This window comes from Antechinus flavipes, chromosome 6 (genome assembly GCF_016432865.1).
Source record: "Antechinus flavipes isolate AdamAnt ecotype Samford, QLD, Australia chromosome 6, AdamAnt_v2, whole genome shotgun sequence".
NCBI classification, from domain to species: Eukaryota; Metazoa; Chordata; class Mammalia; order Dasyuromorphia; family Dasyuridae; genus Antechinus; species Antechinus flavipes.
The window spans coordinates 263,551,096-263,563,221 of NC_067403.1; the positions used below are offsets into that span (position 1 = coordinate 263,551,096).

The 12,126-nt window shown below is 61.8% G+C and overlaps 1 protein-coding gene across 6 annotated transcripts in view; it reads right to left on the reverse strand.

Moving 5' to 3' along the window:
* The window catches only part of TSPAN4 (tetraspanin 4), a 45,264-nt gene that overhangs the window by 2,311 nt on the left and 30,827 nt on the right, over positions 1 to 12,126 (reverse strand). For all 6 annotated transcript variants that reach the window (XM_051963791.1, XM_051963788.1, XM_051963793.1 and 3 more), the window contains 3 exons: positions 8,016 to 8,207; positions 4,989 to 5,063; positions 3,238 to 3,339 (listed from right to left, as the gene is read on the reverse strand). In XM_051963791.1, coding sequence (XP_051819751.1) covers positions 3,238 to 3,339; positions 4,989 to 5,063; positions 8,016 to 8,207 — 369 coding nt within the window. The remainder of the gene's footprint in view (positions 1 to 3,237; positions 3,340 to 4,988; positions 5,064 to 8,015; positions 8,208 to 12,126) is intronic.

Sequence of the window (12,126 nt, forward strand, 5' to 3'; positions counted from 1 at the left end):
AAGTCTTTGAGGGAAGTTCTGCCAAAGGCCTTATTTTTAAGATGTACAGAACACCGAGTCAAATTTACAAGAGCAAGAGTCATTCCCCAATTGATTAAATGGTCAAAGAATATAAACGGCCTTCGAAGGAAGAAATCCAAGCAGTCGTCACCACATACAACGTGCTCCAGATCACTAATAATCAGAGAAGGGAAAAGAAGAAAAATTCTCACATTCATCAACTTCTTTGTCAATTTTTGGCAAAGTTAACAAAAGGGAAATGACAAATTCTGGAGGGGGCAGGGAAAACGGGGACATCCACGTCCTGTTCTGAGAACCGTTTGGAACTCTGCCCCGGAGCTACTGAGCTGTAACTAGCTTTTGACCTAGGGAGACTTATCCCAGGTCTACACCCTCAAAGAAGCTTAAAAACAAGTATTTCTAGCGGCCTTCTTGCAGGGGTGCCCGGCGGCCGGGGGGCGGCAGAACGCCTGGCCTGTGGATGTGACTGAACCACAACAAATTATGAAGGGGGGAAATCTGAGCGGACTTCTACGAACTGAGGCAGAGGAGGAGGAGGCGACCGTGTGAAGACAACTGTGATTAATCTGGAACCAGCCTCCAGAGGCTAGGCAGAGTGAGACCAAGGAGCAGCCCTTCCCGAGCCCCGAGGGGCTCCACCGGAGGGTTCCCCAAACCTGGCAACTCCCCAAGACATGGAGGCTCTCCCCGTGACATGGAGGCTCACCCCGTGACATGGAGGCTCTCCCCGTGACATGGAGGCTCACCCCGTGACATGGAGGCTCTCCCCATGACATGGAGGCTCACCCCATGACATAGAGGCTCATCCCGTGACATGGAGGTTCTCCCCATGACATGGAGGCTCACCCCATGACATGGAGGCTCATCCCGTGACATGGAGGTTCTCCCCATGACATGGAGGTTTATCTTGTGACATGGAGCCTCACTCCATGACATGGAGCCTCATTCCTTGTCCTTGGGGAGCTCTGGGGGTGCTGTTGGAATCTTTACAAACTGCTAACTCATTAGAGTTGATAGATTATTGATCTAATCTTACAAGAAGATGTTTTGGGCCAGAACCTGAAACAAGGTACTAAGTAGAACTAATGGATACAATGCTTGTGTTCGCACCTTTAGTCATTGGAGTTCACACGTTTGGGAGATTTCAGGGTTTAGTATGAGATATCTGAATTCACACCTCCCTTGAAGCTCTTAGGGCCAGAGAGCACTATGGGAGAAAACCCATAATCCCTCTTTCTCATATCCCACAATTCCTCTCTCTCATATATAAGATACAGACAGAGGCTCTCGGGCAGAGTTCAGCTGAAGATTGAGAAGGGAGCATCAGTTCAGTTGAGGAGAAGCTCTCTCAGAGGCACAACCAGATTCATCTTCAACTCACACCACTGTAGTTGGTGGCTGGGCTCCTACACTTCCCCACTGAGACCAAGCCGGTCTGAAAGACTCGCCAGAAAGCTGCCGAGCCCCAAATGAAGGAGACAAGAGATTCATTCCATCTCTGTGCTGGATGGAGGCTGAAGAAAGCAGAGGCAGAGGCTGAAGGACACAACCTTCAGATCTGGAGACATTCGGAGGGAGCTCTTGGAACCAAGCAGAGAGAGAGGCCTCAACTAACCGGCTACTTTGGAAGGAGAAAATAAACATTTGTATTTTTACAATTGGCTGCATTTGGGCTAATTATTGATCTGAACTGATACTAAGGCTGCCTCCAAGAAAACCTCCCCAAGAAACCTGTACCCTCTCCCCCAGAGAGAACTATTATACTTATTTTAAAAGAAAAAAAATCACCACACTCCCTTGAAGCTCTTAGGGCCAGAGAGCACTATGGGAGAAAACCCATAATCCCATTCTCTCAGAAGAGTCATATATAAGCCAGTGAAGAGGGATTCATTCGAATATTTTCCACTTGACTGACTGGTGGTGGAAGAAGAGTTTTCAGAGGAAGAAGCTACGAGTGGAGAGTTCGGTGAAGATTGAGAAGGCTTTCTCAGAGGCAAGACAGATTCAACTTGGTGCTGGCTCTGGAGGCCGAAGAAAGCAGAGGCAGAGGCTGAAGGACAGAACCTTCGGATTTGGAGACATTCGGAGCGAGCTCTTGGAACCAAGAGACAGAAGCAAAGGACAAAGCTGCAAGAGCTCTTGGAACCAAGCAGAGAGAACCATCTTATCTTATATTAAAGAAGAAAAACACCACAGGGCTCAAAGGCTCACTAATGGGGAACAGGGGGAAGCTTCTCCCCAGCGGGTCTGCCGCTGTCCACACTGGCCGGTGCTGACAGCGCCACTGCCTCCCAGGGTCTGGGGCGGGGCGTGCAGGTGGACGGCCCCCTGTGGTGACTGTGGCTCTCCACCCCGCAGCCTGACTGCCGGCAGGTGGCTGGCTCCACGCTGTCGCAAAATGAGTCAAAGGCAAATAGAGGGGGCTCTGTCCTTCCGTTTGTTCCCAGCACCGCCCCCGCCTCCCCCGCGCTGACATTCCAGAGGGAGGAGGCTGATGGATGGCGGACGTCGCGGGCGGGTACCTGGGAAATCGCTTCCTCCTGGTTCCTCGCCTCTGCTCAGAAATGGAAGTGGGGGTGCTGGCGGGAAGGGGCTGACAGCCCGGGCCCAAGGCGCAGTGCCCCCTGCCAGAGCGGGGCACCTCCCTGCCAGCAGGGCCCGGCTCGGGGCCTCCAGCCTGACCTTCGGCCATCCCCAGGTGGGCCTGTCTCCCAGAAGCCCTCGGAGGCTGGGCTAGCGTTGCTCAGTGGGCCAGCGGTCTCGCCCGCACTCAGCTCCCCTCCCCCTTTCCCTCACTTGCTGATCTTCCCTGGCTGGGGCCGGGAGCCGGGGGCCGGGGGCCACCGGGATCCTCCAGGACCGAGCACCGGGGGCCACCGGGATCCTCCAGGACCGAGCACCGGGGGCCACCGGGATCCCTCAGGGCCGAGCACCGGGGGCCACCGGGATCCCCCAGGACTGAGCATCGGGGCCGAGCACCAGGACCCAACACCGGAATGGAGCACCAGGGGCCACTGGGATCCCTCAGGGCCAAGCACCAGGACCGAGCACCAGGACCGAGCACCGGGGCCACCGGGATCCCCCAGGGCCGAGCACCAGGACCAAGCACCAGAACGGAGCACTGGGGGCCACCGGGATCCCCCAGAGCCGAGCACCAGGACCGACACCGGGGGCCACCAGAATCCCCCAGGACCGAGCACCGGGGCTCCCACTTACATCTGTCTGGATGATGCTCCAAGCGTTGGTGAGCCCAATGTTCCCCTCGGTCCCGTACAAGTGCAGCCCCTTCTTCAGGTCTCGCTGGGCGTACGTGTCAATCTGGAAGAGAAGCAGAGGCTGAGGCTCCCAGAGGGATGGAGGCCGCCCTGGGGTCCGGAGGAGCGGAGCCCCCGCAGGCGCCTTCCCCGGGCAGCCACACCCCCTGCGCTGGTTGCCGCCCCCTCCCGTGCAGCTGACTCCCTGAGGTTCACTCATGCTAATTAGCAGCAGCCCCCGTTTCCACAGGGCACTTTCCCAGAGGGACCCTGAGGGCTCAGGGGGGACAAGCGCCATTGCCCCATTTGGCTGGAAAGGAAACGGAGGGGCTCGCGCTTCATCCAGGGCGCACGGCTGGGAGGTCTCTGAGGTGCCCGAGAACCAAGAGTCGGCCTGTGGGCCGGGCCGGTGGCTGCTCTGAGGAAGGCGCCCCGAGTTCCGGGGCCCGGGGCCCTTGGCCAGAGTGGCCCGAGCAGGGGAGCCCACGACCTCGCCGGCGGAGGGCAGCCAGGGCTCTGCTGGCTTCTACAACGCCCACTAGAATGGGTACGAGCCCAGCCCTCATTGGTCCTTATGGGGTCACTGAGCAGGCTGGGCTCCTGCCCCCTCCCAGGCTGAGGGCAACACAGCTGCCCCTGCCTCACCTCCAGCCCATTTTGGAAGCCTGGGGGCTCCAGTCACCGCTGGGAGCCAGAGAAGAGAAAGGAAGGTGCTTAAGGACCCCTGGCAGGACGAGCTGAAGGTCCTGCCGTCCACCCCAAAGGCACCGTCCACTACCTTCCCAAGGCCCGACCAGACAGGCCCGACTTTTCTGACCACCCCAAGTCCTCCTCTGCTCTCTTCCACCCCCGGGCTACATTGGGGTTTCGCATTCCCCAGCCCTGGGGTCTTCTCTGGCTGGGCCGGGCTGGGAGGGACAGGGTGCTGAGGGAGGGGGAACTGGGACCCCCCAGCGGGTTCTAGGGGCTTTGTTTGCAGGCAGCAAACAGCCTCAGACACCAGCCCCGGGCCAGAACAGCCAGCCCTCCCTGGGAATGATGCCCTGGCAGGTGGCCGTGGGGCTCTGGGAATGGGTTACAGGCGCTGGCCAAGGGAACCTCCGGGCCCTGGGGCCACAGCACCAGGAGTCCTTCCTTGCAGCCCCCTCTCACTTGCACGCTCATTTTCTGTGGTCCAGGCTGGTTCTGGAGGAAGGAACTCATTTAACGACATCCTTCCTCCCTCGAACAGCCCAATTCCCCGTACTGGAACAACCAAGCCCCGGCCTCTGTTTTAAGATCAGAACTTGCAAGTGTGGACAGCTCCCGAGAACTCCAGGCCCCTCAGGCCTTCTTCACTGACCAGGCACCGAGCTCACATCCAGCCTCAGACACTGACTGGCTGCTGAGCCTGGACACGTTTCCTCAGCTGAAAATAGAGTCTCATTCCAGCAACAATCCTCACAGAGCTGTTAGGAGGCTCACGCAAGATGCCATTTGTCAAGTGCCAGGCACACAGTAGGCGCTCCATAAATGGTGTCCCCTTCCCTTCAATGCAGAGGATCCAGCTGGCCCCCTGCTGACCCCCACAGCTCTCGCCCAGGCCCAAGGATGCGCCAGTAACAGCGGGCACAGTGCGGGTACAGGCGGGAGCCCCTCACTCTGCAGTGGGGCCGAGGGGTAACTGGCAAGGGATGAGGGGGACAGAGAAGCAAACAGGCAGCAGCCACTTACCTGGTCTGTGTAGACAAAGAAGAGGATGGCCACGGTGAGCTCCAGCAGGAACACAATTAACAGCATGATGAAGAACTGAGGAAGAGAGGAAGGTGTCAGAGACAGCAAGGCCCCCTGTGCCCCCCAGGGAGGCAGCCCCAGCCCCAGCGCCCGCCTAAGTGGAACCTTGACCAAGTCCTCCCCTTCAGAGCATGTTGGGGGGGTGCACACATGTGGGGGGGGTGAAAGGGCTTTGGAGCTAACATACATGAGCAACAGAGGGATGGACAGAGGGAAAGAAGCAAAGATGGGGGGGCGCCCGAGGGCATTCTGGTGTAGAACCCAGACTGGCCCGGGGAACCAGACTGGCAAGGGGGGGGGGGGCGGGACCGCAGCAGGCTTGGCCTTTTGGACAGTTCTTCAATTTCCTCTGGATGGATTTTTATCTCTTAAATAACACAGGAATTGGGGTGGGCTGAGAATCCAAAGCCCCGCCCCCAGCCAGTCACCTAGTTTTCGTCCTCCCTCTCCCGTCCACGGAATCCTCCCCCTCCTGAAGCCTCCCTCTGGTCGTGATTAATGGTCCTCCGAGATCCGAGGAGTGGCCATGCCTTTCCCCGGGCCCAGCCCCCAGGGGGCTGCAGCCCCTCTGAAGGAGGGATGATTCAGAGAGGGGGAGGGGAGTCGGCCGCCGTGGCTGATGAGAAGAGGAACCTTTGAACCCATAAATTTTCAGGATAAAATAAAGGGCCAAAGATGACAGGGAAGGAAAGACAATTTCCCAGGAGCACAATCCGGCTCTTCTCACACCTCAGAGGGAAAAAGCTAGGGAGAAGGGAAAGGGAGGAGGGAGGGAGGAGAAAGGGAGGGACACAGGGGACAGTGGAAGAGTGGAGGGAGGGGGGAGAGAGAAAGGGAGAGGCAGAAGCAAAGGGAGGAGGGAAAAGAGAGTGGGAAAGAGGGGAGGGGAAGAGGAGGGGAGGGAAGGGAGGAGGGAGAGAAGGGAGGAGGGGAAAGAGAATGGGGAAGAGGGGAGGGGAAGAGAAGGGGAGGGAAGGGAGGAGGGAGAGAAGGGAGGAGGGGAAAGAGAATGGGGAAGAGGGGAGGGGAAGAGGAGGGGAGGGAAGGGAGGAGGGAGAGAAGGGAGGAGGGGAAAGAGGGGAGGGAAGAAAGGAGAGGAAGAGAGGAGGGAGGGAGGGAAGGGAAGGCTGTGGGGGGAGCACCAGGATGTCGCTGGGGCTCAGGCTTCGGCTCTGGCCAGAACCAATGGGCTGGTTCTAAAGGTCCCTCCCGCTTAGGACGGCTCAGGCAGCCAGGGCTGGCCCTGCCCTGGTCTCACAGAGCGCTCCCACCCCCTTCTCCCGCCGCGGGCGTGCCTCCCGTGGGGTCACCTTGACCACATTCTCTGCGGTCCCGAGTCCCGCCCAGTCTGAGCCCAGGGCTCAGGGCCAGAACCGTAAGTGGCGGGGCTGCCCGGCCCCTGGGGCCACCACAAGCAGAGCCACACGGAGCTCAGGGACGGGCTGGAGAGGCCGGATGGGCTTCCAGACACCGAAGCCCGGCTCCATCCCGAGGCCGGGGGGCGGGGCCAATGCCCCGCCCCGCGCCTGAATCTCCACATTAGCGTGTGGGGAATCCCAATAAACCAAGGGCTCGGGAGAGCAGGAGCGGGAAGGAGTCCTCGCGGCCCCTGACAAGGAAGGAGTCCTGGGCACCGGCCCTCACGCTTGAATGAAGAGGCTGGAGCCGGGGGTAGAAAGGCAGGAAGGGCTGCCTGCTGATGGGGCTCCCGTGCCCAAGCGTGTTCACCAGGGGGCGGACACAGACGAAGGGCTCTAAGCGGGGGTCCTGGGCCACCCCAGGTTCCGAGGAAGAACAAGTAGAGCGCGTGGGTCCCGCGGGGCAGAGCCCTCAACTCCCGATCAGCCACAGCCCGACACTGACTCGCCCCTGACCGCGATGTCCCGCTGTCCCGGAGAAGGGACCAACCGCGAGAGAACGGGCTGCCTTGGGACCCGTCCTTGGAGGTGTTGGTCCTACTGGAGAAGAGACTCGTGCCTCTGGCAGGAAGCCGGGTCCTCCTCCTCCAAGGCCTCCTCGGCGGTGACTGTGTCAGAACCCAGGGGGTCAGGCTTGAGGACCTGGGTCTCCCCTGGCTCTGGGGCGCTGGGGAAGGGAGGCGCCGACTCCTAGACCGTCCTGTGCTCAGCGGCCACGGGGCCTCCAGGGTGGCTTGGCATTCAAAGCCCTTGTCACCCCTCGTTTCCCACATGCGCCCCCCAGCTCTCTCACCGATGACCCCCTGCATCTCTCTGGATGTCCCCCAGGCTTGGAAGGCTCCCTGCCCTTCTCGGTTCCGACCACTGCCCCCTGGAAGGCCCTCGCCCGGGCCCTGCTGAGCCTGGTGTCTTCCCTCTGGGGTTTCCACTAGCTGCCCTCTGGGTTCCCAGTCTCAGGGTCTGCACGCAGTTGGCACTTAATGGGTACTTTCTGACTTGTTCTGGATAGGATTTGTTCTCAGCTCTGGGCAGATGCCGTGGTTAAGGGAGATAAGCCTGTGGCGGCAGCACAGGGCGGCTCTGGGCAGGGGGAGGGGGAGGGCACGAGGGGCCGGTGCCCCATGACCGGCCTCTGCCCGCTCCTCTGCCGACCCATCCTCGCGGTGGCCAGTGGGGCCGAGCAGGCGGGCTGCCAGGGTCAGCTGCCTCTGGCCACCAGGGGGCGGGCCGGCGCGGGCGGAGGGGAGGCCAGAGCCCTTCCGGGCGCCACCTGCTCCCCCAGAGCTGCCAGATGGCGCCGCTTCCTGGAGGCCGCGGGAGGATGTTCCAAGGGCCAGCTGGTCCAGGCCGCCCGGCTGGGTTCGAGTGGCCACGGCCAGGCTGGGGGAGGGACCCCGCGAAAGAAAGCCGAGGCGGGCGGCTTTCCTGGGCCCGGGCTCCGGAGAGAGCGCAGCTGTCCATCACGGAGCCGGCCTCTCTCTCAGCCTCCCGGCCTCCTTCCCAGAGCTCGGTGCCCCTCCCGACGCCCCCCAGCGCCCCCAGCACTCACGCTGAGAAGCAGGCATTTGTTTTCCTTGATGGCCCCGATGCAGCCCACGAAGCCGATGACCATGACGAAGGTGCCCGTGACGATGAGCAGGTTGGCCGCCGAGAGCGAAGGGAAGGAGGGCGAGAGTGTGGCGAAGTTGCCCTGCGTCACCGCCAGCCAGATGCCCACGCCGAGAATCCCGCATCCTCCCAGCTGGGGGCAGAGAAAGAGCCGTGGGGCCCCAGTGTGGGCCATCCCAGAGCCCCCAGGGCCCCACCCACTCCTGCCGACTACCGGGACCCCAGACTCCTCTCCTAGAGACCCAGCCCGCCGGCCAGTGCACCTGCCGGGCTCCTGATTCCTTCCCCGCACCCCCCCCAGGGACCAGCGGCCGGCCGATGCACCTGCGGGGACCCCTGACTCCCGCCCCGCCCCCCAGCGGCCGGCCGATGCACCTGCGGGGACCCCTGACTCCTGCCCCGCCCCCCAGCGGCCGGCCGATGCACCTGCCGGGACTTGCACAGGAAGGCGGAGCCTGGCCCAGATGCCGAGTTCCGGAGCTGGGAGCTGATCTCCACGCGGCCGGGACCCCCGGGGCCGGGACCCCCCGCCCGCGTCCTCAGCAAATCTGCGCAGCTCCCGAGGGTCCACACCGCCCCTCCCCCCATTCCCTTGTGCGCGGAAGCGCGGAAGGGAACCGGCCCGACCCCGTTTGGGGAACGAGTCCCCGGAGGCCGCCCCCGCCCCTCCCCCGCCCGCCGCTAGCCTCCCTTAGCGGCTGAAAGGCTTCACTGAGCTTCATAATTGCTCGTTATCACAAAAGCCAATTTTAAAAAGCAACAACAACAAAGAGGGGGGAGCTCGAGCCTCGCCCCCCTCCCCCACCAAAGAAAGATCTTGGGCAATCCCTGGCCTCTGGAAGCTGGGGGGGGGGGGGGAGGAGGAGAGGGAGGAGATCGCCAGCCCAGGGGACCACTAGAATGGAGGCGGGAAATCATGGGGGAGGGGGGCCGAGGAAGGGATGAGGAGCGAACACCGTAAGTGTGGGGACAGAGCTGAGAGGGAGGGTCCTGTTCTGGGAGACGGAGCCCGGGGTCTGAGAGGGGAGGACTGGGCCCGGGGTCTGAGAGGGGAGGACTGCGCCCGGGGCTCTGGCCCTTTCCTGGGCACCTTTCCTGGAATCTCCCAGACTCCTTTCTTCTTTCCCGAGCCCACCTCAGAGGTTCTGTCTCAATCAGCTTCCCTTCTTTCCTGGCTTCCCTCTCCGCCTCCCCAGGAAGCAGGAAAGCGGGCTGGAATGGTGCTCCAACACTCCTCCCTCTTCGGGCTAATTTGGGAGGGGGGTCCTGAATCCTGTGGGCTGGCCGAGCTCTCCCCGGGGAGCCAGAGTGGCCACGTCTGGGGCCAAGAAAGGCTGCTCTTCAGCCGGTTCCCTCCGAAGCTTCTTTTTGAAGCTCACCAGCCCCCTTACAACGGCTCAATCATCTCCCCCAGCGGCAGGAAGCTGCCCTGGGCTCTGAGGGGAAATGCCCCGCCCGAGCGCGGGCCTGGGAGCGTGAGTGTGCCCTCAGACACTCACACACACTCACGCTCACACGCCCCCGAGCTCCGTGGGAACCCTGAGCAACAGGGCCTGGAGCCTCGGGGGGAGACCAGGTGGGGGTCGGGGGCAGAGGCCGAGTGTTTCCTCGGGCTCTTCAGGAAGCGCCCTCCCGCCCCAGCGCCTGGCCGCTGTCCACGGTCCTGAGATGCCAGGCGGAAAGCGAACCCGTCACTGTCCACAGCCGAATGGTTCTGACATTTGAGGGCCGGGAACAGCCAGGGCGCCCCCCTCCAGTCTTGGGCTGCTGATTCTGCAAACTGGAAGAGCTGGGGAACAAGGGGGGGCCTGGGAAAGCGGGGGGAGGACGGTGAGCCGGGAGGAGAGAAGGGGGAACTCGATCCCTGTGCCCGGGGGTGGGAGGGGCTCCGATGAGAGGGAGCAGGGTTGTCCACTTGGCCCCAGAGGGTGGGGCTGGAAGAAGGGGCTGTGGCTGGTTTTTAAGTAAAGGCTGATTTCCGCTGGATGCAGGGAAACCCTCCTAATAACTAAATCTGCCCCCAGGGGTCTGGGTGCCCCCTGAGGGAAAAGCCCCCCACTGTGGGTCTTACAGGCTGCTGGTGGGGGAGGGGGGCTTATCCGGTACCAACTGGATGAGAAGCCTCGAGCCCCCCCCAGCCTGAGACTCGGACTCTGCCCACAGGGGGCGGGTCCCGAGGCGCGGAGGGGGAGGCTGGCCCAGCTCCTCTGCCTGAAAGCCTCGAGGGGTCCCGCTGAGGGACCGGGGAGGTCTCACACAATGTGGGGCTTGAGCTTAAGCTGGAAGGAAACAGGAGGTTGGGGGGGGGGGGGGCCTTGTGAGGGGGCGTGGCCGTGTAGGAGACAGAGAGAGGACGGAGTGGGCGGGGCCACTTGGGCAGGAGAACGGCCACGGGGGGGGGGGGGGGGGGGGGGGAGGGGAGCACTCGGTGAATGGCCACCCAGTCAGACAGCAGGCCAAAGTCTCAGCTCTGGGGCTAGGGCGGAGGAGGGGAGCAAGTCAGAAAACCCGCTGTGAGGAACGGGTTAGGGGGTCAGTTGGGGGGCACAAGGGGACTGCCCCGCCCCAGTGAGGGCCCACTGAAATTATGTGATAGAAACTGGGAGCAAACCCAGTCTGCCAGGTGTTAGGGTTTTTTTTAAGGAGCAAAAGCAGAGGATGGTGGGAATAATCCAGGAATGAAACTTGACCTGACAAGACCCTGTTAAGGATCTTAAGGGTCCCCCTCCCCCTTAGCTCCCCTGCTCAGAATCCTCTCTCCTCTGTCTCGGTGTCTCTCTCTCACACACGCTCACACTTTGAGCTCTCTCTGAGCCCCCCTCCCCCCAGCCCCTGGCCCTGTTCCTCAGGGTCTCATCCTCTGTCCATTCCCACTCTGGTTCCTCCTTCTGAACACCCTGGACACCAATCCCGGAGGCTCTTTCCTTGCTCAGCCTCTGCTTGGAGGGAACCAGGAGGGAGGAGGGAGGGAAGGGGGGGAGCACTGAGTCCCTCCTCCTTCGGGCCTCTTGGCGATGGCGGCAGACACGTCTCTGGTCTGGCACAAAAGCTTTCACAGAGGCAGGAGGAGATGTAATCAGAGCAGTGACCCCAGAGAATCCCTCCCAGGCTGCCTGCCATGCTGGAGAGCGGGAGGGAGGGGGGAGGGGGACGGAGAGGGAAAAGGAGCGGGGCAGAGAAGGGGAGGAGGGGCAAGGACAGGGCGAGAGAGCGGGGAGGAGGAGGGGGGAAGAGAGGAGGGGGGGAGACAGAGACAAAGAAAAGGAGGGATAGAGAGGGGGGGAGACAGAGAGACAGAGACAGAGAGACAGAGAGAGAGAGAGAGAGAGAGGAGGGATAGAGAGAGGGGGAGACAGAGAGAAGGAGGGATAGAGAGACAGAGAGAGAAAGAGAGAAGGAGGGATAGAGAGAGGGGGAGACAGAGAGACAGAGAGAGAGAGAGAGAGAAGGAGGGATAGAGAGAGGGGGAGACAGAGAGACAGAGAGAGAGAGAGAGGAGGGATAGAGAGGGGGGGAGACAGAGAGACAGAGAGAGAGAGAGAGAAGGAGGGACAGAGAGAGGGGAGGAGACAGAGAGAGAAGGAGGGATAGAGAAGATAGAAGAGGGGAAATGTAGGGAAAGGAGTGAAGGGGAGAGGAGAGGGGGGCGGGAGGAGAGAGAAGGGGGGGATTGGAAAACTGAGGCTGCCTGGCTTCCTATGCAGAAGCAGTGGGAGACAGAGGATTGAGTACTAAGCTGGAGACCATAAACTTTTAGGAGACAGCAATGGGGAGCCACCCGAGGCTGGAGGAGGAGGCTGGAGCCAGGAAGGCAGGGGAGGCCACCGAGGCCGGGAGCCCCTGCAGCTGATGGCTCTGCCCTCAGCCCGGGCCAAGCACGATGGCCCTCTGGGGCTTCCTCCTGCCTCCCTCAGCCCTTCTCCCTCCCCCCCACAACAAGCCCCTTCTCCTCCCTGGGCCTCGCTCCCTCTCCTGGAAATCTAGGGCTTTGGGGGAGGCTTCCCGTCTCCTGCAGCCCCCGCGGCTCATACCTGTGTGCAGGCGCGTGCACA